This window comes from Amaranthus tricolor, chromosome 4, assembly GCF_026212465.1.
Source record: "Amaranthus tricolor cultivar Red isolate AtriRed21 chromosome 4, ASM2621246v1, whole genome shotgun sequence".
In the NCBI taxonomy this organism is placed as follows: Eukaryota; Viridiplantae; Streptophyta; class Magnoliopsida; order Caryophyllales; family Amaranthaceae; genus Amaranthus; species Amaranthus tricolor.
In genome coordinates this window covers 1,300,524-1,324,595 of record NC_080050.1, presented here as the reverse complement: position 1 = coordinate 1,324,595, position 24,072 = coordinate 1,300,524, and the positions used below count along the sequence as shown (strand labels likewise).

General features: G+C 34.1%; 2 protein-coding genes across 3 annotated transcripts; one reads left to right on the top strand and one right to left on the bottom strand.

The window, feature by feature from the left end:
* Positions 1-6,883: 6,883 nt before the first annotated feature.
* On the top strand, positions 6,884-12,224 carry LOC130811397 (exosome complex component RRP41 homolog). Its single transcript, XM_057677692.1, has 12 exons — positions 6,884-7,203; positions 7,859-7,915; positions 8,007-8,053; positions 8,161-8,221; positions 9,115-9,153; positions 9,241-9,308; positions 10,017-10,095; positions 10,177-10,213; positions 10,710-10,826; positions 10,906-10,991; positions 11,437-11,526; positions 11,627-12,224. The coding sequence occupies exons 2-12, from the start codon at positions 7,862-7,864 to the stop codon at positions 11,672-11,674; spliced, it is 726 nt and encodes a 241-aa protein (XP_057533675.1). The 5' UTR covers positions 6,884-7,203; positions 7,859-7,861; the 3' UTR covers positions 11,675-12,224.
* Positions 12,225-12,657: 433 nt separating this feature from the next.
* Positions 12,658-17,222, bottom strand: LOC130811396 (putative glucose-6-phosphate 1-epimerase). Of its 2 annotated transcripts, none has more exons than XM_057677691.1 (8): positions 16,030-17,222; positions 15,310-15,384; positions 14,857-14,913; positions 14,611-14,774; positions 14,314-14,448; positions 13,882-13,984; positions 13,266-13,361; positions 12,658-13,157 (listed from the first exon to the last, which is right to left on the bottom strand). In XM_057677691.1, the coding sequence occupies exons 1-8, from the start codon at positions 16,138-16,140 to the stop codon at positions 13,005-13,007; spliced, it is 894 nt and encodes a 297-aa protein (XP_057533674.1). In that variant the 5' UTR covers positions 16,141-17,222; the 3' UTR covers positions 12,658-13,004. The 2 variants fall into 2 exon arrangements, with proteins under 2 accessions (XP_057533674.1, XP_057533673.1); XM_057677690.1 differs by having other exon boundaries at positions 12,701-13,157; positions 13,262-13,361.
* Between the last annotated feature and the right edge of the window lie 6,850 nt (positions 17,223-24,072).

Sequence of the window (24,072 nt, the reverse complement as noted above, 5' to 3'; positions counted from 1 at the left end):
TAAAAAGTCTTTGTTCCTTTGTAGCTTATAATCTGATATTAATGATATTTCTCTAATTAGAGTATAATGAGTCTTTAGTTTTCTTTTGTACTTGAATAATTTCATGTGTGCACTTGATAAATTTGATGCATTCTTATAGTCGAAAACTATTACATGATGGTTTCGTTATGCAAAGTTTATGGTTGAGAAAGCGAAGTGCCCTAAATGTCGCGGTGATATGGGCACTGGTGGGAGAGGGGGCTGAGGCGGTGGACACTAGCTAGTGAAGGGTAAAGTGTTAATTACGGGTGTAATTAATTTGATGAAAAGCCAAATTATGTTTGTTTGGTTGGATTGCATTTTATGTTTAATTATATTTTTGATTTGAAGTTGGTGATGAGTGTTTAAAAATCGAAAAACCAAAAACCAAAATTATAATATGATCGATTAGGTCAAATAGTTCGATCAGTTCTATGTATAAATACAAGTGAACCTCTTAATCCAATTGAAAATTAAAAACCCTAAAACCTAAAGTGTACCTCCTATGCCGTCTCTGTAACCACCCGTCATTTTATAATATCATTATTTAGTTATATTAATGATTTTGGAGTTATTTTTATTACAATAATTGTTTTGAATTAGTTTAAACCGATTATTTATATAAGTATATAAATGCATACATATTTATCTAAAGAAATATATTTATAATAACACAAATTCGTGTGCGAGACGGTCTCACCGTGAGACGTTCTCCATACATATGTTGAATAATGCAACTAATATAATTATTAGCATATTGACTTTTTATTTTGTAGCTGTTTTATCGAGAAACGCTTTCTCACTAGAGCTGTAGAGCAGCTCTAATTACAATTACTCCTTCTTATTCTTCTAATTAATCTAATTACAATTACTCCCGTTAAAAGCACATCTAATAAAGGGTCCGGCCCAGAGGCCTGATAGGCCCCCGGCCCATTGCACACCTCTAACTATGACTGTCTTTGTGAGAATATCAGCTAGTTGATTTTTGGATCGTGCAGGTGGAAGACTGATGACTTGCTTCTTAAGTTTCTCCTTAATAAAATGTTTGTCTATCTCCACATGTTTTGTTCGATCATGTTAAACTGGGTTCTCTGAGATGTTAATGGATGCTTGATTATCACATAATAACTTACAAGCTTCCTTTGGTGGAAAGTTCAATTCACACAAGAGTTTCTTGAGCCATAGAATCTCTGTTATTCCTTTGGCTATTCCCCTAAATTCTGCCTCGGCATTTGATAAAGCTACTACCTTTTGTTTCTTACTTCTCCAAAAGACCAGGTTCCCTTCTACCATGGTAAAGTACTCTGAGGTAGACTTCCTACTATCCTGATCACCTGCCCAATCTGCATCTGTGTAAGCCATGAGATCAAGGTTATCATTTTTCCTAAAGAAGACCCTTCTGCTACTAATGCCCTTCAAATATCTAAGAATCCTTATTATTGCATCCATGTGTGGTACTTGTGTGAGATGCATGAATCTACTAACTACCCCAACTGCATATGAAATATCGAGTCTGATATAGGATAGGTAGATGAGTTTTCCCACCAACTTCTGATACTGTTCTTTTTCGGCTAATTCTCCATCATGTACTGTCTGTAGCCTATGGTTGGCTACGATTGGTGTGTCAGCTGGCTTACAATCAAGCATCCTAGTTTCTGCTAGAAGATCAAGTATGTAGTTCTTCTGATTGATGAAGATTCCTCGTCTTGACCTTAAAACTTCAATCCCAAGGAAATATTTCAGGTTTTCTAGGTCTTTCATTTCGAACTCCATAAACAACTTCTTCTTCAGGTCACTAATCTCTTCTTCATTGTTCCCAGTGGTGACTATATCGTCAACACAGATTATCAAACAGGTAATCTTTTCTTTCTCTTTCTTCAAGAACATAGTGTGATCGGAGTTACTTTGCTTGTAACCAAATTTCTTCATTGTTGTAGTAAACTTATCAAACCATGCTCGCGGAGATTGTTGCAAGCCGTACAATACTTTCTTGAGTCTACACTCCTACTCTGATCTATACTCATCCAAGAATCCCGATGGTGCTTTCATATAAACTTCTTCAATTTCATCATGGAGGAAGGCATTTTTTACATCAAACTGGTATAAGGGCCAATCTTTATTTGCGGCTACTAAGAACAAGACTTTTGAGTAGTCAACCCCGTATGTCTGAGTATAGCCTTTAGCTACAAGTCTGCCTTTGTATCTCCCAATGGTTCCATCGGCATGATATTTGATCAAGAACACCCATTTACAACCTACTGTTTTTTTCCCTTTGGGTAACATATATTCCTCCCAAGTGTTGTTCGTTTTGAGGGTTGCTATATCATCTTTCATGGTCCTCTTCCATTTCGGATTCTAGAGTGCTTCTTCAGTGTTTCGAGGTATCAAACTCGAATACAGGGCGACATTAAAAGCAACAGCAGACTGAGATAGATTATCAACATTAACCTGATTAATGGGATTTCGAGGCTGTTGTGCTTTAAACTTAGGGTTATATCTCTTTAGTGGAACACCCTTTGTACTCCTTAGGGGTAACTCATATCTGCGAGGTGACTCAACACTAGGGATGGCAATGGATCTTGGACCCGACCTGAATCCGTGGACCCGTCGAATTCGGGTCGGATCTAGATCCGTTAAAAATTGACGAATACTGATCCGGGTCTCAAAATAATATCCGGACCGGACCCGTGGATCTTTATGATCCATTTTTATTATAAACATACCTTTAAATATGGGTTATGGCAGCATACTATGCTACCCAACAACACGATATTTAGTTTGATTCTGGTGATATTATTGGGTTTACTACTTTTCTTTTTTCATTTTATTGGATTTTGTTCTTAGAATTATAATTATGTCATTTCATGCACACCCTTCTGACCTCACACAAATGAGTGTTCTGTTCTTGCATGACTAGTTTATAAGGTTTTCAGTCCTCAGTTGTTTTGTTTAATATCCAATTATTGAGTATTATTTATTATAATTATTATTTTCTTAGTATACCATTTGCTTAGGTTGAATTGAATCTAATTAAAGATGAAGTTTTCGATTTATGGCCATTAGTCATCAATGTATATATATATATATATATATATATATATATATATATATATATATATATATATATATATATATATATATATTAGTCAATGAATATACCTCTTTCTCGCAATCCCAGTAATTAATACGATGCAACATTCAAATCAAACATGCCTAAAATCGTTGAACCCGTTTTGGACCCGGATCCGATACTGGATCCGTAGTATCCATAGATCCGGATCCTAAAAATTTAGACTCGGTCCAAATCCGACCCGTTGTCATCCCTAGTCAACACTAGGAACATCATTAGTAATATTAATCAAAGGCTCAGGAGTTACCTCTTGTTCGGATTGCTCCCTAGATGCTTTAGACAGGACATGAGTAGTTTGAGGAGGAGGATTACTATATCTTCAGTGGCAACAACTGTGGAATTACCTACATGCTCTGTAGGGTCATGATCTATTATAGGGTTTGGATTGATGGCATTAGGAAATGTTAACCAGCTTAAGTCATCACCACTCACAATCTCCCTCTGAGGACTAAGTTGGGGGTAATTGTATGAACTCTGAAAGAAGTCACAGCCCAAGGTGGTATAGAGTTTGTTGTGAATTGGATCAAAACATCGATAGCCTTTCTGATGCACTTCATACCCAATAAAAACACACTTAACAGCACGAGGTTCAAGTTTGTTCCGAGCTTGTTTGGGAAGGTGAACATATACAACACAATCAAATACCCGAGGAGGTAAGGAGTGAGAAGATGGAATAGTAGTATGTGTGTGAAGTGTTTCCAAGGGAGTTTTGAAGTGGAGAGCTTTTGTGGGAAGGCGATTAGTCAAGTAAGTGGCAGTAGCAACTGCTTCTGGCCAAAAATGAGTTAGGACATAAGCTTCAAACATAAGTGCTCGGGTTATATCAAGGAGTATGTGGTTTTTCCGCTCAGCAACCCCGTTCTGTTGTGGAGTGTTTGAGCAAGTGGTCTGATGAATTAGGTCATGTGTTGAGATGAAGTGTTTCATGTCCCAGTTTATGTATTCTCCCCCATTGTCTGACCGAAAAATTTCAGATTGGGCTTGGAATTGAGTTATGATCATGTTATAGAATTTCACAAAAACATCAAAGACCTCAGATTTATGTTTCAAGAAGTACACCCAACTCATGCGAGTATAATCATCCACAAACAAAACAAAGTACGAAAGCCCAAGTGTATTGGATTCAGGAGCTGGACCTCAAACATCAGAAAGAATCAAATCAAACAGTTTTATACTATGGGTTAAACTCGAAAAATAAGTGTGCTTATGACTCTTTGCTATGACACATGCCTCACAATTCAGGGGTGCATTACAATTATTAAGAGATGGAAAAAGACGTTTCAAATACCCAGTGAAGGATGACCAAGACACCAAGACACCTATGCCACATCCACATTTAATGATTAGGTGACCCATGAGCAAGAAAAGTGTGACCCTTTTGAGTCGCCCCATCCACATAGTACAAGCCTCCTCTTTCAATACCACGTCCAATGATATTCACTGTCCGAGCATCCTGCACAACACAATTAGTCGAATAAAAAAGAACATTGCAATTAAGTTTTTTACTCAGTTGACTAATAGATTACAATTTATGGGATAAACTAGGAACAAGGAGACAATTTTTTATTTAGATAGATGGAGAAATATCAACATTTCCAGCTCGATCTACAATAACATATTCACCATTTGCAGTTTGAATCTGAATCCGAGAAGTAGGGACAGTAGATAAGAGATTAGATGGATCAAAAGTCATTGTGTCCATAGCCCCACAATAAAAAATCCAAGAGGAGGAATTAGGTTTGCAAAGGAAGCCCACACCTTGTGGGGAAAAAGAATCGGGCTGAAAATTGTTAGTGTGGGCCGTGTGGAAGCCCACACGTTGGTGTTGGACCAAATGAAATGGTGGGTTTGTGGGATTGTAGGTTAAATGGGATTGTTGGTGTGTAGGTTAGGGTAGGTATTAATTTCCCTATTAAAGGGAGTATTCTTGGAAAATTAACCCCTTTTTTCCGTTTTCTGATTTAGAATCAGCGCCCCCTCCCTCTTTTATTACTTTGCCTTTTTCTCTCTCCTCTTTGTGTCTTTCTTTGTACCAATTTACATGCTTCTTGTCCAAGCTTTTCACAGTCATTAATGGAGATCGTTTCACGTCTTTGCCTGAGTGATGTGCAACAGTGAGGAAGACCTTGCTGCCCGTTCGGTTTACCGGGGCCTTAGTGGCGATATTTTTTCCTTGTAACACACTCCACCAAATACACCAGAGTGAGGTATTTTCCGACCGGTGGTTTTGAAAAAAAAAACGGATTGATTTAATGGTACGATGTTTCTGGTTTTGCCTTTTAAGATTCGATACTGGAAAAAAAAATTCGATATGTAGTTGAAATCGGTTGAGAATGTTGCACCTTTGTGGTTGCAACACTGTTTCTGGTTTGATTTTTGCTGGAGAACCTTTGATTTTCTCCATGATAAGTAACTTTGGTAGATGATGAGGACTGAGTTAATTATCGGATCTTAGATCTGAACTTTATGGCTTTGATACCATGATAAGATTAATAATGTGGAAATAAAGATTAAGATGAAGGTTTGGATTTTGAATACTGCTTTGTGTTGATTACTAATGAGCATAATAGTCTTAATTTATACAGAGGGATTAACAAGCTAACTATGGAAACAAAATAAAAGAGAATAATTACCTTAATACTATACACTAATTAAGGTAACTAAATATACTGTAAAATAAAACATATATACTTTATAGCAGAACAGAGAAGAACAAGATGGGGGGCATTTGATTCATTTGGGGGTTAGGGTTCTTAACGAAATGGGAGGAAAGATATAGTTTGGGTGGGATTGGTCAATTAAGATAAATGAGCATAATTAAGATTAGGCGGGTTGGTTAGTTTGGATTAATGAGGAGATATGTGTAATATGTTAATATGAGTAAGAGTAATATGGTAATAAAGGCATGCCATGAATAGAAATAGAACTATTGGGGATGATAAAAACCCACTACCAGCTGTTTGAAGTTGAGGGCTGCCAACTCATTATTTCCACACAGTATATTCATAACAAAGTATAAATATATATAGTTTGTAAGAAATAAAAGAATAAGATAGAAATAGATCAAATAATAAGGCATTTTGCCTTCTTCTTATATAGCCTGCATCCCTTCCCTGTAATGCATGTTCTTCTTCACTCAAGCTTAATCATGATACAGATCAATGGATAAATAACAAAGCAAGTGTAGATTCTGATCTTCATCAAGAACCAATAAAGTGACTGAATCTATTCGAAAATCAGACTAATAGGAAGAATATGAAGAAGTACTAATATAAATAGGTTTGAGTAAAACTCATAGTACTTGGTATAACAAAAGGGTGAGTACAACAAATGTTGTTTTATTTAGTTGGTTTAATTAGTGTTGGACTTTAGTAATAGTACTCTTTGGTTTAGTAGGGTAGGTTGGAGAATTTGGGTTAGTTCACTCCCAGTAGCTCGCCCAACTGGGCTACACCGGCACCAAAATCAGCCGCTCATTCACTGCTGTTAGTTTTTTCTCACGCGTGCCCAACCACATCCAAGGGCAGCAAGACTACTCACCTAACTGATTTTCACATGCTTCTTCCCACGCACATGGGTGGATGTAGTGTGTAGACGTATAGTCATTAAAGTCAGATACATCACTTAAATTTAAAATAAAATTAAGTATTAAATGTATTATATCTTATATTAGTTAGTAATGAATTGTCGTCTGAATGATACAGTGAAGAATTTTTTTTTAATTTTTAAAATTTTTGATGAGTTGATTTTGAAGCGCCTTTCACATAATTTTTATTTTTTTTAATTTTTCGTTTTGACGTCAATAACACCCAATCCCTCATCCCAGAATCCCATTCCCAATTAAACCCATTGTCTGCTGTCTACCTGTCTCGCCAGTCGATACCACTGCCGCACCAGCCACCAGGGAACAGCACCCGCACTGCCACACCAGCACTGCCGCACCAGCCACTAGGGGCCAGCACCCGCACTGTCGCACCAGCCACTAGCGACTGGCGGTCTTCTACTCTTCCCTCCAATCTCCATCATTAATTGGACCATTCCTCTTCTTCTTTAAGGTTATTTTTTCTTTTTTATCTGCAATTTATTGTCATTTGATCTTGATGCTGAAATTAATCATTTTGATTTGTAGTAATTCATTTCTAAGGTTGGAATGATATATTATTCAATGGTGTTATTGAGTTTTTTTTTTTTTTTTTTTTTTTTTAGATTTTTGAATTTTGATTAATCTACTAATTACTCAATTAGGGTTGTTAATTTTTGGTTTTTTGAAATGGGTAAATTTATTTTTTCAATGGTGATCGTAAGTTTTTTATTTTAAATTATTGACATTACTTTTTTAGGCAGCAGCCCATTCAATGGTAGATTTTGTTTTCTTGATTTCTTCTATTTTTTTTGAATTTGTTTTCTTCTTCTAAATTTTTAGATTTTTTTAAATTTCTTCTAATAGTAAATGAATTTGTTTTCTTTGAATGCTTGAATTTCTTTAAATGTCTTTTCAATTCATTTTATTAATAGATATTTCATAATTGTGGTTGGGTAACTGCGTTATAATAGTTTCAAGTAGATATTTTCATTATTTTGCTTTGATTAAACTGTAAAATAATTAGGTATTTGTGGAAATGGGAAAAATAGTGAATTTGATTAAGTTTGAATGTTTGATTGTTAATAGTGTATTGATTATTGACCACACTTGATTATTTTCTGGATCAGCTAATGGAGTTTATCAGCCCTGAAGGTCTCCGCTTAGATGGTCGTCGTCCTTTAGAGGTCTCTTTTTTGTCACTTATTTTCTTTTTGGGTTTGTCTCAATTATTTTCTTGAAATAATTATTGATCCAGATATTCTATCATTTAATCAGATGAGGCAGCTACGTGCAGAGATTGGTGTTGTTTCTAAAGCTGATGGGTAACTTTGTCTTATTTATTATTGGGACTTTCCAAATTGTATTCATATGAAAACTAGTAATTCATGGAAAAGATTGTTGACGTCAATTAATTGTGAGTACAATGCAGTTCAGCTGTTTTTGAGATGGGCAACACTAAAGTTATTGCCGCCGTTTATGGTCCTAGAGAGGTACGTTTTTTTATGTCCATGACTGGCTATAAATCTTTTGATTCATTCAGAATGCTGCAATTCTTGTGTTTGTGGATTGAGTTGTAATTCTACTTTCTGTCATTTTGTGAACTGATAAAATAAAAAAAACTTGAGCCTTGATGTCTAAATGGGCTAATTTGATGTATAAAAAGTTGGTTCTTGGTATCAGGATATAGGTAGTTTGTGGACAATTACTTCTTGACTAAACAACTTATAAAAGTTTCTGTGGCTGCTGTAATTTACTGTTTAGAAGCAACCTTTTAGCTATGGGATTAGGGTTTTTTGATTAAATTTTTTGTGTGGGTGTAGCTGTAGTGCTTGCTATGTTACTTGGACTCGTGTATCCATATCGGACTTAAATGTGTTTTGTGTTCAAATTTTCCATTTTATGAAAAATTAATATTATTTGTGTATCAAAGGTTGGTTCTTGGTATCAGGATATAAGGCTTAGTTTGTGTACAATTACGGCTTGACTAAACTTATATAATAGTTTCAGTGGCTGCTGTAATTTACTGTTTAGAAGCAACCTATTTGTTTGGGATTAGTGTTTTTTGATTCTGCTGTAATTTACTGTTTAGAAGCAACCTTTTTGTTGGGATTAGTGTTTTTTGATTGAATTTTTTTAGTGGGTGTAGCTGTAGTGATTGCTATGTTACTTGGACTTGTGTATCCATATCGGATTTGGATGTGTTTTGTGTTCAAATTTTCCGTTTTATGAAAAAATATATTATTATCTGCCCAAATAAGCTCTCCAAGTAAGTGATAACATCATATAGAATCTTGAGATGTTTGAGATGGCTCTGACATCGAAAGTCAATCTTGTGATCCAAGGACGGATTTTTGCTTGTCTAATGTAAAATAGTATGATGTAGGTTGAAAACAAATCGCAGCAGATCAACGATCAGGCATTGGTAATGATTTTTCACACTTTTCATTTTATTAATTCTGCTGAAGCTTTTTGCTGGGGTTTAGTAAGTCATGTCTTTTGTTCTTCTTAGGTGCGCTGCGAGTACACTATGGCCAATTTCAGTACTGGAGATCGTGTAAGGAAACCAAAAGGAGACAGGTTAGTCTCTATTAGCCTGTTAGATCATGTTTGTCAATATTTGTTGTTTCTTCTTTTTCTTGATTTATATTCAGGAGCAACTCATAGCTTACATGTTTTCCTTATATCTACGAGCTTTACGTCCATAACTTTCAATGTTTCATTTGCCCCATTGGTTAATATTAAGGTTTTACTCTCCACAGCTTCTCTGATCTGCATTGGTTTTGAGATTTCTTGTACACTGGATTGACATGATTAAATGATTTTCATCGTGTGGTGATACGTCCTTGAAGATTTTACCCGTCTCTAGTTACGCAAGCTTAGCTTGGAGTTAAAATTTAGGGTGCATAGGTGCAGATATTAAGCAAGGTCATTAACTGGAGTCTTGTTTTAAGTGCTTGAAGTTGTATGATATTTAGCGAAAAGGATTATTCAGTGGTAAACCTTAGAACCGATTTTAATGTACTCATCTTTTAAAATATTTTTTTGTTGTATGATTCTATGTCTTCCTACTTCTTCTGCAAAGCTTTATTGCCAAAATTTTGGGCATCTTTGCTTGTTTGTTTTATATTTTTTCTTTTTTTACGCATTATATATCTGTACCAGTAGGAGCACCTTCCTACTAGTTTTGTGAAATTTTATTTCTGTTATGATCACCAGGACTCTCGGATTATTCTAAAGTAGATGTCCGTATAATATCTCATGCATGGTATCTGTTCTACTTCTCAGGCGGTCTACAGAAATATCAATGGTTATTCGGCAAACCATGGAGTCTTGCATAATGACAAACTTAATGCCTCGTTCGCAGGTCAATCGTCTACCATGATCAATGGGCTCATGTGTGCTTGCTTTTCCTCATTACTGACAACTTAATTCACCTGTTTTGCAGATTGACATTTTCGTTCAGGTCCTACAAGCTGATGGAGGTAATTATGGTCCATGGTTTTGACAGAGTTGCAGAAGTTGTATATCTTCTTTTATGCTCTTATATTCAAACTTTAAGGGATATAAACTCATTGGTTGTTTCCGATTGACCGTTGATGGCAAACGTCACGTGCAACTTCACATAAATAAGAAATGCACATGATTTAATGGGTCATTTTACTTGTCTGTATAATCCGAAACCAAAAAACAAAAGCTTTGGCCCATTTAGATAAGGAACATTAACTATGGTTGTACTGTTACACGAGCATGTGGTATATAAATAATTTTATAATAATTGTCTTGGAGCTACTCTTGTGAGAGTCCGTCTCTCGATGAGACGATCTCATAACAAAGCTCATATGCTAATAATTCATATTGGTTAGCCTATTCAACCCATACATGGGGCGCGTCTCTGGTGAGACTGTCTCATACGAGAATTTGTGAATATCTTTGGGATTTATAATGTCTAATCTTAAGTTTCTAATGTTTTTTCTGCAGGAACTAGATCTGCATGCATAAATGCAGCTACTTTAGCTCTAGCCGATGCCGGCATTCCAATGTGTGATCTGGTTACATCCTGCAGTGCTGGCTATCTTTGTACCACACCTCTCCTTGGTACATTCTACCTCAAGTCTTAATATCTTCTTTCATATTCACTGGTTATTTTCTCTAACCCGGAAAGATTTTGTGGCAGATCTAAACTATGTTGAAGATAGTGCTGGTGGTCCAGATATTACTGTGGGACTTCTTCCTAAACTGGACAAAGTTACACTTCTCCAGGTTCTTTCTTTGCTCCGTTGCCTTCTAAATTCGTATGTCAGGCAAGATAGAGACGATCTCAGCCATTCGTCATAGCATTTGTGGACCGTTATTCGATTTTCACGTCCACAAACTGTTTTAGGGATGACATCAACCTTAGACTATATATGTCCTTTTTGATATTCCTGGTACCCGCCAATACTTGACATTTTGCACATTAAATGAAATATTTGGACTTCATTGTGACCCAAAACATGGAAATTTGACATCTAGCCACTAGTATCACATAATTCGTTAATCTCCTCGTAAATTGGAAAAACTGAATCATGATTGGTTCTGGACTTTCTTTCGTCAATTATATATTTGTGTTACACTACCCACATTTTTATGACTGATAGAATTACCCCGAGTTTGACTGATAGAATCAAGCTCCGTATTCTTATGGGGTCTTGCTTGATCGATGCAGATGGACTCAAAATTGCCATTGGATACATTTGAAAGTGTCATGCAGCTTGCCATTGAAGGTTGCAAGGCCATTGCCAATTACGTTCGAGAAGTAAGAACATCGATACTTAGTACTGATCTAGACATGGTCATGTTTTTTGGTTTAAACATCTTGTATGTCAATCGAATTCTCATATTCGCTTGGTTGACAGGTATTGCTTGAGAACACTAAGCAGCAGGAGTATCGATGTGGTCTATAGTTTGCGAGTAGCTGCGAACGCGATGACCCATTTCAGATCATAGATGCCGCATGATTTTGTTTTGAGATAGTTTGTAGGCTATGAGAATGATACTTTAGAATTGTTGCAGAATATGGTTCTACATAGGAATGGTTTTGAATTTGAATGATGTGAATTGCTCTTCAATGGTTCAGTAATTCATCATTTTTTCCCCTTATAAGGTCTATTTTTTTGTTAGTCAATATAACACCTCTTACTTTTCCAAAAATGAAGTATCAAAACTCTATTGTTGACATTGGCTAGTAAATTCAATGCTAAGGATTTCGAGTTGGGTGTTTCGGGTTGATTCAAAATTGAATCTAATGTTCTAATTGGTTTTTAGCTTTTACGTAATTGTAATTTATTTTAAAGTCGTGTCAAATTAAATTTAAGTACGTGGTCGGATAAATATCGAGTTTGTTTTGAACATCTTTACTTGAAAGTTACTTTTGTCAAACTCGTTGTAAATATTTACATTTTTTCTTGTATGGTTTGAGCATTGAAATTTGTAACTAACACGGGTATTTAGTTATCGCCACTCCCATTGGTAATTAACTTTTTACACAAGACCTATGAAATTTTCAACCAGAACCATTCGTATCCGATCGATCTGATTGTTATTTTGAAAATTTGAAAAAATTAGAGTTCTACAAATATATGTAAGAATGCCACTTGAAAATTTTCAATCAACTCCCTCAGTAAATTATTATTACACTTTTCATTTTAGGATATCCCTTTTAATTTGTTACTATTTTCTTTTCCCATCATTTTTAATTTCATCCATATATGATGATTATTTTCTGCCAGAAGGTTGAAATAGAGAGAGCCATACAAGGTACTATACAATTACAAAAATTTAGCAAACATTATACAACAAATCAGAGTGGCGCAGCGGAAGCGTGGTGGGCCCATAACCCACAGGTCCCAGGATCGAAACCTGGCTCTGATATTAGAGAATGCTTCCTGCTCCAACTTTTTTAACCATTATTCATATCAAATACATTTTAAATTTTGCACTTTTTCATTATATAAATATATATAAAAAAAAAAAATGGAGATTTCCTATAAATATAGAGATATATTAAACACTGAAATTATCCTAGTTTGTTCAAAGATAACCTTGGATACATTTTCCTGCTGAAAGGTAAAAACAATTTCAGCAAACATAAATATATATATATATATATATATATATATATATATATATTTTTTATTATCCTAGAAATAGCTACATTTAACTTCATTACTTTGCACTTCTAGAAATATGCTTTGTGCAGATCAAGATGATCACTACAAAAGCTCGAAGGCACGACTAACAGCTCGAGCCTCCCCATCCATTCTTCTCCGGGTTTGAGCGTAATCGGGTTCTCGACTGCTGCTCCGTCAACACAAAGCATATACTTGTATTCTTCATCCCCAAGATCAACCATCGCCTTTGATTTTTTGTCCCATGGATTCCATACAACTATACAACATTATCGAAAGACTTATCATTAGGGATTTAAGAATGAGTAATCGAACATCCGAAAGGGGGCGGGGGGGCGGATTTTTTAAGCTCGTATAAATTACCAACATCCGGTAAGCCTTCCTTTCGGATCACAAACGTTCTCTTCTTTCCATGGTCAATAACAGCTATAGCATTCGGACAGCTCAAATAAACACGATCCACCTAGTACAAAGCTCACTATAGTGTTAGCAAAGAACTTAAGATGAAAAATAGCCCTCAATCACGACAAAATCAGCTCGAGCTCAAGGTGCGAACGACAAAAAAAGGTGGAGAAACAAAAAACTTGATACTAGTTATAGTCATCGAGACAAATGAGTTGTTTTCGTTAGAGTCGGAAAACAAATTCATGCGGGCTTCCTTGTTGATACTTCTATTATTATGGCCAAATTTAATGGGACCGTAGACCCAACCAAATTACTAAATTACGGTTTGGACTACAAAGAGTGCAACTCTAATACTAATGCAGATCATTCACGACTTGTGGGCCCAACAAATCAGACTAAAATAGAAAGGGGATATACATTTCCTTGCTTTAACGCACAAGACCATTATGGTGTTATAAAGAGGCACATGAATACAAACTACACAGCCCCAACAAAACACATGGGTTTATAAAGATTGTGAAAAAGAAATCATGGCTAAACAAGCAAGCGTGATTAGAAAGAAATAGCAAATGGCATACCTCATTCTCGAATGTCAAAGCATCTCCTTGCTCAGTGCGGCGTTCTTTTTGAGAGAGGTTGTCTAGATAGTCAAGCGTTTCCAATCCTTCTATCCTGACCTCGCTGCATATAACGGTAAAAGATATGAGGTCATGCTACAAAAGCTGTAACGATTCACCAGTGATTACGTGTAATTGCAATCCATATGAGTATCATTAAACACGACCAAATATATGGAACGTGATGATCCTTTGAAAAAAACAATCGGTCTCCTAAGAGACCGTCTCTTTAAGAGACGTCTCTGAGGCACAACCCATTAAAACTAAATCAAACAAAAAGATGATAATGGACAGACTCAATTAGAAATAGCCTCTCAAATAGACCGTCTCTCACAAGAATTTGCGTTAAAATAATAGAAAATGATAAAGCACGCAACATAGACAATCCGATACCTGATATCCGATACGGACATATAGGTGTGGTAGGCAAATGAGAAAGTAAAAGGCTTTCCATTAACGTTCCTAATCCGAGATATCAACGACAAACGTCCATCTATCCCAAGAGCAACCCTCAAGCGATACTCAAAACTGAAACAAACAATATAATCGAACTAACAATTATCAATGTGCACACAAACGAATATATAAATTCAACTTATTATGAGCTGAAACGAACAATGCGTATATGGAAATGGTTAACAATTAATTTGTTTAAACACGTGACGTGGAATAGGTAAAACCGAACAGTACCTGTGTGGCCAGAATTTGAGATCTTCAGATGACGGTTTCAGAATCAAGTCAACATAGGATTTTCCATTGGAATCGTTGGGTGGCAGTGGCGGGGGACTTTCTTCGATGGACCAGACTTTGTTCCTGGCAAACCCATGTTGTTCAAGCGACCCACGGTTTCCAAACTTCAATGACAGTAAAATGGGAGTCAAATACCGAGATCACATATCAAAATCTCGAATGATTGCTAGAGAAAAATCAATGTACCTGAGGGAAACAAATGGGGATTCCGCCCCTCATAGCTTTTGGTGGCTTAAAGAGAGCCTGCTCGAAATAAAAACGTGAAATGAACATGCTCATTAGCCATTTTCCCCCAAATCATCTTCGTTATAACACGAAACGGGCTTAAAGTTCGGAAATTTATAGGTTGATGCATGATGAACTACAAATTGAACTTTGATTCGATTCAGATCGCGAATCGAAGGGAATTGACTTATGAGAATTATATTTTGTTGGATGCATCTATGAGCGGATATCGATTAATTATAGTTTCTATGAGTGGGATACACCGGATACGATAAAGATGATGATGACGTATGGATGATTGATCACAATTATTTGCGAACATTCATAACGAAAAAGTAGATAAATTATGTGATTAAATCAACAAATAATTTTCAATAATCAAATTCAAAAAATAAAAAAATGTATTATCTATACCTTGTTGCTGGTAAATAAAAGTTCTTCTCCATGTTCATTTTTCCATGACATAACCTGTCCTCCATGCAAACTGACCTGAAAAATGAAAAGCAAATAATCAACATATTCATTCTCTTTACTTTTTTTTTTTTTTTTTTGATTTTTCAATCTTTTTTTTTTAACTAAATTAAAGGTTGAAAAAGATGAAAGATAACTGGTTGCATACATAAGACAAAATTTAAGATGCTTTCTTTTAAGCAACGAAATGTAGTATAAAACTAAACAAAGACACAAAACAATTCACCATAGATTTTCCTACAAGACATAAGAACCTTTGAATGCAATAAAACATCACTACTAAATAAACCCAATTGAGATGGTACAAAATCGATATTAATGAAAATGAAGAATTCATACGAACAACCACCGGAGCTCATCTATTGATTCATGTCGACTCGACCCCAATATTAAATATAAGGCCGATTGAAATAGTAGAAAATCGAAATGAATATACAAGCCCAATTGACATGGTACAAAATCGAAATTAACGTAAATCGAAAATCGAAATGAATATACAAGAAAAAATCATATGAACGACCACAGGAACAGATTAAGGCTTTAGCATTGCTGTTGTCATTGTATTAAGCAAAACCCAATTTTAACAAGATTTAATCCATTAAACCAACACAATCAAGCAAGTTAAAGCAATAAAATCTTCAAATAAATTAAAAAAAATCTTACTCTTACTAAAGCACCATGAGGATTCCTAAGAACAACTTGAGGATTTCCATTCCAATCTTGGGTGATTTCATTAGCAACTTTGTAATCCCAAACTGCTGCAGAATGTCCCATTATCAACAATGGTGTTCTTTCACTTTCTCTCTCTACTGCTATCTTCTTTCTCTCTCTTCTTTACCTCCTTTAATAGACCTAAATGCGTACACTTATGGAAAAATCCACTTGGGTTATTATCCCTAAACACTTTTCTTGTGACAAAACTTATGAATTCTGTGACCAATTTGAAAAAAAAAAAAAAAACCCAACTACCAATTTTCACTTTTGCTGAAATTAATCTTGAATTTAAACTACCCAGATCCAAATAATCCTAAACCCACCTCAAAAAAGGTGATATTTTTCAAAATTATGAAAAAAATTTAAAATTTTTAGGCTCATTAAAATTGTAAACCCAGAAACCCATAAAAAGACAACATTTTTGCACAAGCCCAGAAATTATTTTCCAACACTTATCTTCAAATTCTGCTATAAACTTGCCAGATGTTGGCAAACATGCATTTTTCACAAAAGACAATTAAGAATTTTTAATTTAATTGGAGGGAAATATTTTTAATAATACCACTAAAATTTAGTAAAATAATTAACTTTTTACTCTAGTGTATGAAACTTTCACCACATAAATCCAGAAACCCAGTTCCCAATTTAAGATCTAAAATTGAATAACCCAAAATTAGAAAGATAAACAAAATATATATCCCAAATAAGGAAATCATGCAAGAACAGAATTTTCAACAACCTACTTCAATTTTCAGAAAAAAAATGCTAAAAACCAACAAAAGCAATTTTTTTTCCAAGAAATTACACAATTATGACAATATACTAGGGAAAAAAACAATCTTTTTACTAAATTTGTGTGCAAAATTTGATAAAATGCAATGTGAATGTGTATAAATACTGGCACATAATTCCCATAAAACAAAACCCCGAAGAAATGACAAATTAAAGCAAGGAAAACTAAGTACAATGAACCGAAAGGTTAGATTATAAATTCAGCAATTTGGGTATTTATTTATTTCAAGTAACAGATTAATAATATTAATTAAATTAATTTTTAGTAATCAGAAAATGTAGCTAGATTAATTAAGAGTCAAGAAAGAAAAAAAAAAGTTTGAAAATTGAAAAATTGGAAGGACTGATTTGTACTAAAACGGTCAAAACTTGTAAACGCAAATCTAAAATTGAGTAAGACATATATGGTGGGAGGACACCTGGGTCCACCTTGTCTTCTACCTCTAGATTCACGTGAAACGGTGTCGTTTGGTGTAGAAGTTTTAAGAATATTCATACATTTTTATTGATGTTGAATGTATTTGAGATCTATTTGTACTACATTTTGTTGTTGATTTGAATGTTTATTGATTAGTAGAAGTTGATTGTACTTGAGATACTATACTCATAGATTGTAGAATGAGAGATGCAATATTATTATAAGCATGAGATGAAATTCTTAGAAATAACATGAGAATTTTAAATTAGTCTGCTGGTTAAGGATCGATAAATAAAATATTATTTTTTGAATTTATAGACAATGTTTTTTTAAAACATGAATTATGAAAAGTCTTAAATAATATGATGTATTGTTGACTATAAAATTTAAATTTTTATTTTATCTTATTGACATTTCAGGTTTAGATTAAATAGAAATTTAAATTCGTGAAAACATATATAACATATAATATTGCATATAACACAAATATTGATATAGAGTATATATGAATTTGGATGCATACTCACGTGAACAAGCGTACATATAAAAACTATATTCGACATAAGTCATGTGGATAAGAAAGGTGAATATGAATATGCAAAAGGAGATATTGGCACCCGTCCGCCTATCTACCCATCCCCAACTCCACCATCTCTTACTTATCATGTCAGTTTTAGTAGCAAATACAAAGGAACAGAAAGTATAATTTATGAAATAATAGTAGAGGCTTCTATGATTAAGAATAGTCCCTTCTTATTTTGATCAATTGTCCAAAATATTTTTTTGACACTATTTACCAATCATTTTTATTTTATATTTATTTTCAACCTATAGGTTAAAACATATATAGTCAAGTGAATTTTTTTTAATTTGTATTAATGTAAATTTCAATAATACCAATTTTTTTATAATTTTTAATTAAAAATAATTAAAAATATTTAGAATCAAATAGTACATTAACAGTGTATAAAATAGAATAAAAATATTTGATCAAAGTAAAAGAAAGTAATATCAAGTACACTTGTATCCCACTTACGATGAGCTTTTTCATGCACATGATGCAAAATGAGTATAAAAGAAGAGCATATATCTAAATTTGAAACTATCCATATGATAAGGAATTATTGTTCTTCCGCAAAAATAGCAAAAGGATGTACATTAACCAAACAATATGATCACCTTTCTTATAGTAAGCTTCCTAAATACTTGAAACTCATTTTATAATCATGAAGGTTAACGTACTATCCATAATAATTACACTTTTTTTTTTATATAAACAAAAAAGAAAGAACTACAGAATTTGGTCAGCCTTAATAAAAGCATGAAGAACAATTAGGCATGTAAAGAAACACAAAGCATCCCCAATAACTCTATCTATGTATAGAAGTTGCATACACAAAAGCAAACATGCTAAAATGCATTCATTCATCATTAAATGAAGCATTTGATTTTATTTATGGAGAAGGCGGATTCAAAATCAACAAACACTGATTTAAAAATGATAATCTCATTTAATAATTTATGGTTCAACAACTATATCACCCCATTGTCCTATGAATATATATTATATATATATATATATATATATATATATATATATATATATATATATATATATATATATATATATATATATATATATATATTATTTTTTGTATATACAGTAACTAGTGATGGCCACGGAGCGGGTTACCCGAAACCGAACCGGTCCTGAACCGCTTGAAACCGTCCCGGAACCGGAACCGTTCGCGACAGGTTCCGAACCGGCCCGAACCGCGGAACCGTGAAACCGCCGGAAAAAAATTGCTTGAACCGGACCTAAGAACCGCAGGTCGGACCGGAACCGGTCCGGGTGAACCAGACCACAGGTTCCATGGAACCGAAACCGGAACCGGTCCGAGTGAACCAGACCACAGGTTCCATGGAACTGGAACTGGAACCGGAACCGGTCCGGTTGGACCGGCCCACAGGTTCCATAGAACCGGAACCGGTCCAGATGAACCGGCCCACAGGTTCTTTGGAACCGTTCGAAAAAGAGTCGTTAACTAGCCGTTGTGATTTTTACCATAAATATATATCACTTTCAATCATTTTCATTTACAACTCATCTCTTCTCCTACTCTCACTACTTACTCTATCTACTTAATTACGCAATTTATTCTCTTAATTACATAATTAGTCTTTTAATTATTTTTTAATTTAGTTAATTACATAATTAGTCTATTAATTATTTATTTATTTCTTAATTCTATTATTATTTCAATATTATTATGTCTTCTTTTTTGAAAAAAGCCTCTAAAAAGTTACTAAAGTGGCAAAATCATTGGGAGGTTCTAGCTCCAAAAGAAAGGCCACTTCAACTCCGTCGATATCAACAACACCTCCCATTAGTAATTATAATTATGAACCAAATTATCCAGAAGGGTACGACCAAGAATTACACGATTATGCAGAAGATGTGGAAAGAGAAATACAAATTGATGAAGAAGAAGAACAAGAAGAGGAACCAACGACCCCTATTGGGATACATAGATCTCGACAGTCATCAACAAGATCACATGAAGAACAACTACAACAACAACAATAAAGACAAGCTCGTGGTAAATGAGTCAATTTCCAAACTATCGGTTAGTTTTATAATTTTATTCTTCAAATTGATTAAATTTAAAATTATTATTTATTTATATTTGTGGTATGTGAGTATTTATATTTAAATTTAGATGAAGATGAACCAGTAAGACAAATTTGTGAAAGTCAAGGAGTAAATCCCTTAGTTTCATACAATTTCACCAGAGGTAAATACTTTTTAAGTTTTTTTATAACAAACCTGCATTTAGTTTTATTCTTGGGGGTAGATTATTACACGTACGTTGTTGTGCTCATATAGTAAACTTATCTTGCCAAGCAGGTATAAAACAATTAAGTAATTTATTAGATCCCATTAGAGACGTAGTGAAGTGGCTTAGAATTGGACAGATAAAGAGACGATATAAGCAATTATGTGACTAGTATCAACTAAAAAAAGTATCAACTAAAAAAAGTGTATTGGTCATTAGATACTCCTACACGTTGGGGCTCAACCAACGATTTATTAAGAAAAGCGATTGCTTATCGTCCAGTTATAACACAACTTTATAGTGTGTGTACAGATAGCTATATAAGTGATGACATATGGGAACTAGCTATAGGTGTACATAAAATATTAGAAGCGTATGACCACGCAACTAAGATTTTTTCATATGTTTACGAACCAAACGTTCACTTAGTAATAAGTGAGTGTATTACTATTTTTTATCATCTTCTTAAACATTCACATGATGATACTAACCCATATTTAAAGCCGATTCTTGCAGATATGATGGATAAGTGGAAGACATATTTTACCGATTTTCCTTTTATTTATGGAATTGCAACCATTTTAGACCCATGTTTTAAGACAGAAGTCCTTACTAAAGTAATTGGATTTTACTACCAATCATTAGATCGCCTGCCTAGTGATGTACATAATTATGTTGGAACTTGTAAAAAACTTTTAGTAGAACTTTATGATTACTATGCTAGTGTATATAACCCAAAACGCGATACGTCTAGGCGTGCTAGCGTCTCGGCACGTCCCTCTTATTATAATTCCGTAATAGCTAATATAATGAGCCAAGATGATAGTTTTGTAGGATCATCTTCTTTTTCACCCTCCACTGCATATTTAGAATTAGATAATTATCTTAAACATCACTTTGAAATTGACCAAGCTAGCTATAATATTTTAGACTGGTGGAAAGAAAAATCTATAAAATTTCTCATATTATCGAGAATTGCAAAGGATATCCTTGCAATTCCTGCTTCTACGATTGCGTCGGAGTCTGCTTTTAGTGCAGGTAGAAGAGTTTTAGACGAAAAGAGATCTCGTCTTGCTCCACATAGTATTCAAATATGTGTTTGCAAGAAAGATTGGGATCAAGCGGAGATTCGAACACAAGGACTAAGGAATGATGATGATCAAGGCGATGATGATGATCCATGGATGATGATGGATACATTTGCATCATCGTCAGGAGGAGAGTCAGCGGAAGCATCTAACCAACCAGATGATGATGACGAAGACGAATAGGATCCATCGGACAACGATAAATCAACATTCAACAACTACAAATAAAAGGTATGACAAAGAACTACGTGGGCTTTCATTCCTTCGGGATACGTAAGACAGCTTAGTATTCCTTTGGGTACTAAGTTCAAGTCCATTTTCTCCCTCTTTTTTTATTAATCGCCTTTATCGACATTTTCGTTGATTTTTCTTATTAATTTATTTTTTTCATTCTTTTTAGTAAATATTTTAATAACGATTACAACTTGACAAGCAATGAATTTCGCTAATAATCAAGTAATCATCAAAGGTACGTCCGCAATATTATAGTATTTTTATATTATATAAATATTTAAAGGAAAAATAAAAATGGAACCGATGGTCCGACCCCCCCGTCCCGCGAGTTGGAACCGCCTCATGAACTGCCAAGGAACCGTTTGGAACCATCCGGAACCGGAACCTTTCGCGACAGGTTCCAAATGGAACGGAACCGGAACGGAACCGACCCAACCCGGACCGTGGCCATGCCTAACAGTAAATATTATATATATATATATATATATATATATATATATATATATATATATATATATATATATATATATATATATATATATATATATATATATATGTCAATAAAGTATCTATGTCAATAGCTTATATTGGTAACTTGTGTTACTAAGTAATCAAAACATGATTAAGGTAATTAATCATTTTAGTTAGTGTTAAGGTTAGAAGAGGACAAAATATCACATGGCAGTATGGGCATCAAAGAGTATATGATACTATGGAAGAGTATCTTTTGACATGTGAAAAATTAGAATGCAAAATTCAGTCCAAGGATTAATGTGCATGAGCATGGGAGACCGAAGTAAGCATAGAAGAGGAAAGGAAAGGGACAGTAGCAAGCTGGCACGTTCTGACCAGCTGCTCGACTGGTTGCTCGCCCGAGCACTAGGTCGAGCGAAGGCCAGCTGCTGTTTTCTCGAGGCCACTGAAAGCTGCTGCTGATCTCTCTTATCCCAATTCAGTTGCTGCCCCTTAATGCACTATTATTGGCTATATATACATGAGACTTAGGCCCTCATATTGTGCACCAAAGTCTCATCTAAAAGCTACCATTCTTTGCTTATGTAAATTACTCTCATTTTAGCTCCTCTCTTTCTTACGCTTATACTTCATTGTAATTCCTTCAAGTTTGTATTTTTTTCTTTAAACACATTAATGTAAATCTTAGGCTAGATGGTAGATGTAGCCCAAGATTAATGAACCACCTTAAATCTTTGTTTTGATTATTTACTTATTTTTGTCATTCATCATTATATTGCATTATTTGGTTCTAAACTTTGACACAACATAAACACCTAACTTAAAATTTAATTTGTGATCCTTGAGTGAGGTTAATATCTCCCCTTTCACGGTATCTTCTTAGTTCTTAAAGCTTTTAATATAGTTTGTTAGGGTGTATAATGAATTGTTAAAATTAATTAGTTTTTCTTTAAAAAAATTAAGATTTTCAGCAAATTTAATTGAGTAGGTATCATTTTATTTATATGAAATCTAGCTAGTCGGTAAAAATAAGTTAGTATGAAGTTAAAAAAGAGAAAACAAGGAGATTTTCCTCTCCAAAAGTTGCTAAATTGGTCGCTTGTTTTGGCAATTAATATACGTGTTTTATTTTAACATTTAATCCATATCAATATAATTTAACTATCATTAAAATTTACATTATGTTGACTTTTTAACTTTCTATGTATAATATTTTATTAGATTCGTTTTGATAGTTAATTTCATAACATCAAGTTTATTGGAGCAAAACTCATATACTTTAAATATATTACAACCATAACTCAAAACAAAGAAAAAATATATTACAATCAAAATTGAGATTTAGAAAACAAAAATGCAAATATTAAAAGCATTAATAGATACGAAAGAAGTAATTCTATTCACTACTAAGGGTCATTCGAAAACTGTCTTTTCATTATCACTAATAAGTGTATAATAAGAGGTAAAATCGCAAATATTTGATCTTCTACACCTTAATTTAGGTGGAAGCCACTTAATAACATTAAATTGGGCTTTTTTGCGAGCTTTTTTGAAAATTTGAAATACATAAGAGAAAAAATAAAAAAATAACAAAATAAATTAAGTTTTAAACTTATTCCAAAAGTAAGCGTGAAATTCTCAAACCTGAGATTTGGGGCTGTTTGCAGTTACTAACTGCGAACATGTCAAAAAAGACAAAATAGTTGTTCGCACTTACTAACTGCAAACAACTATTTAACCTGTTTTGACCTGTTTGCAGTTAGTAACTGCGAACAGCATGCTGCACAAAAACAGGTCAAAATAGTTGTTCGCAGTTGTCAAAATAGTTGTTCGCAGTTAGTAAGTACGAACAGCTATTTTGTCTTTTTTGACCTGTTTGCAGTTAGTAACTGTGAACAGCCCCAAACTTCAGATTTGAGAATTTCACACTTTATAATAAGTTTAAAACTTAGTTTATTTTGTTATTTTTTTTTTTTTCTCTTATGTGTTTCAAATTTTCAGTTTTTTTGCATAATCACCGGTGAATTGGGCTTTGAGTCCATATAAGAAGTAGGACTATATGACATATATTAGTGGGCCAGACTGGCTGCAATTTGATATTGCCAATGGTCTTTTGAGTCTATAAATCAAGAGGCACTGTTGTGCATTT

Excerpts from the sequence above, each read along its gene's own strand:
- LOC130811397 (XM_057677692.1), top strand. The coding sequence starts at position 7,862 with ATGGAGTTTATCAGCCCTGAAGGTCTCCGCTTAGATGGTCGTCGTCCT. Across the intron at positions 9,154-9,240 it reads AGATCAACGATCAGGCATTG|GTGCGCTGCGAGTACACTAT; the intron begins GTAATGATTTTT and ends TGTTCTTCTTAG. Across the intron at positions 11,527-11,626 it reads TTGCCAATTACGTTCGAGAA|GTATTGCTTGAGAACACTAA; the intron begins GTAAGAACATCG and ends CTTGGTTGACAG.
- LOC130811396 (XM_057677690.1), bottom strand. The coding sequence starts at position 16,140 with ATGGGACATTCTGCAGCAGTTTGGGATTACAAAGTTGCTAATGAAATC. Across the intron at positions 15,385-16,029 it reads CTCATGGTGCTTTAGTAAGA|GTCAGTTTGCATGGAGGACA; the intron begins GTAAGATTTTTT and ends TTCATTTTTCAG. Across the intron at positions 13,362-13,881 it reads CTTTGACATTCGAGAATGAG|GTGGATCGTGTTTATTTGAG; the intron begins GTATGCCATTTG and ends GCTTTGTACTAG.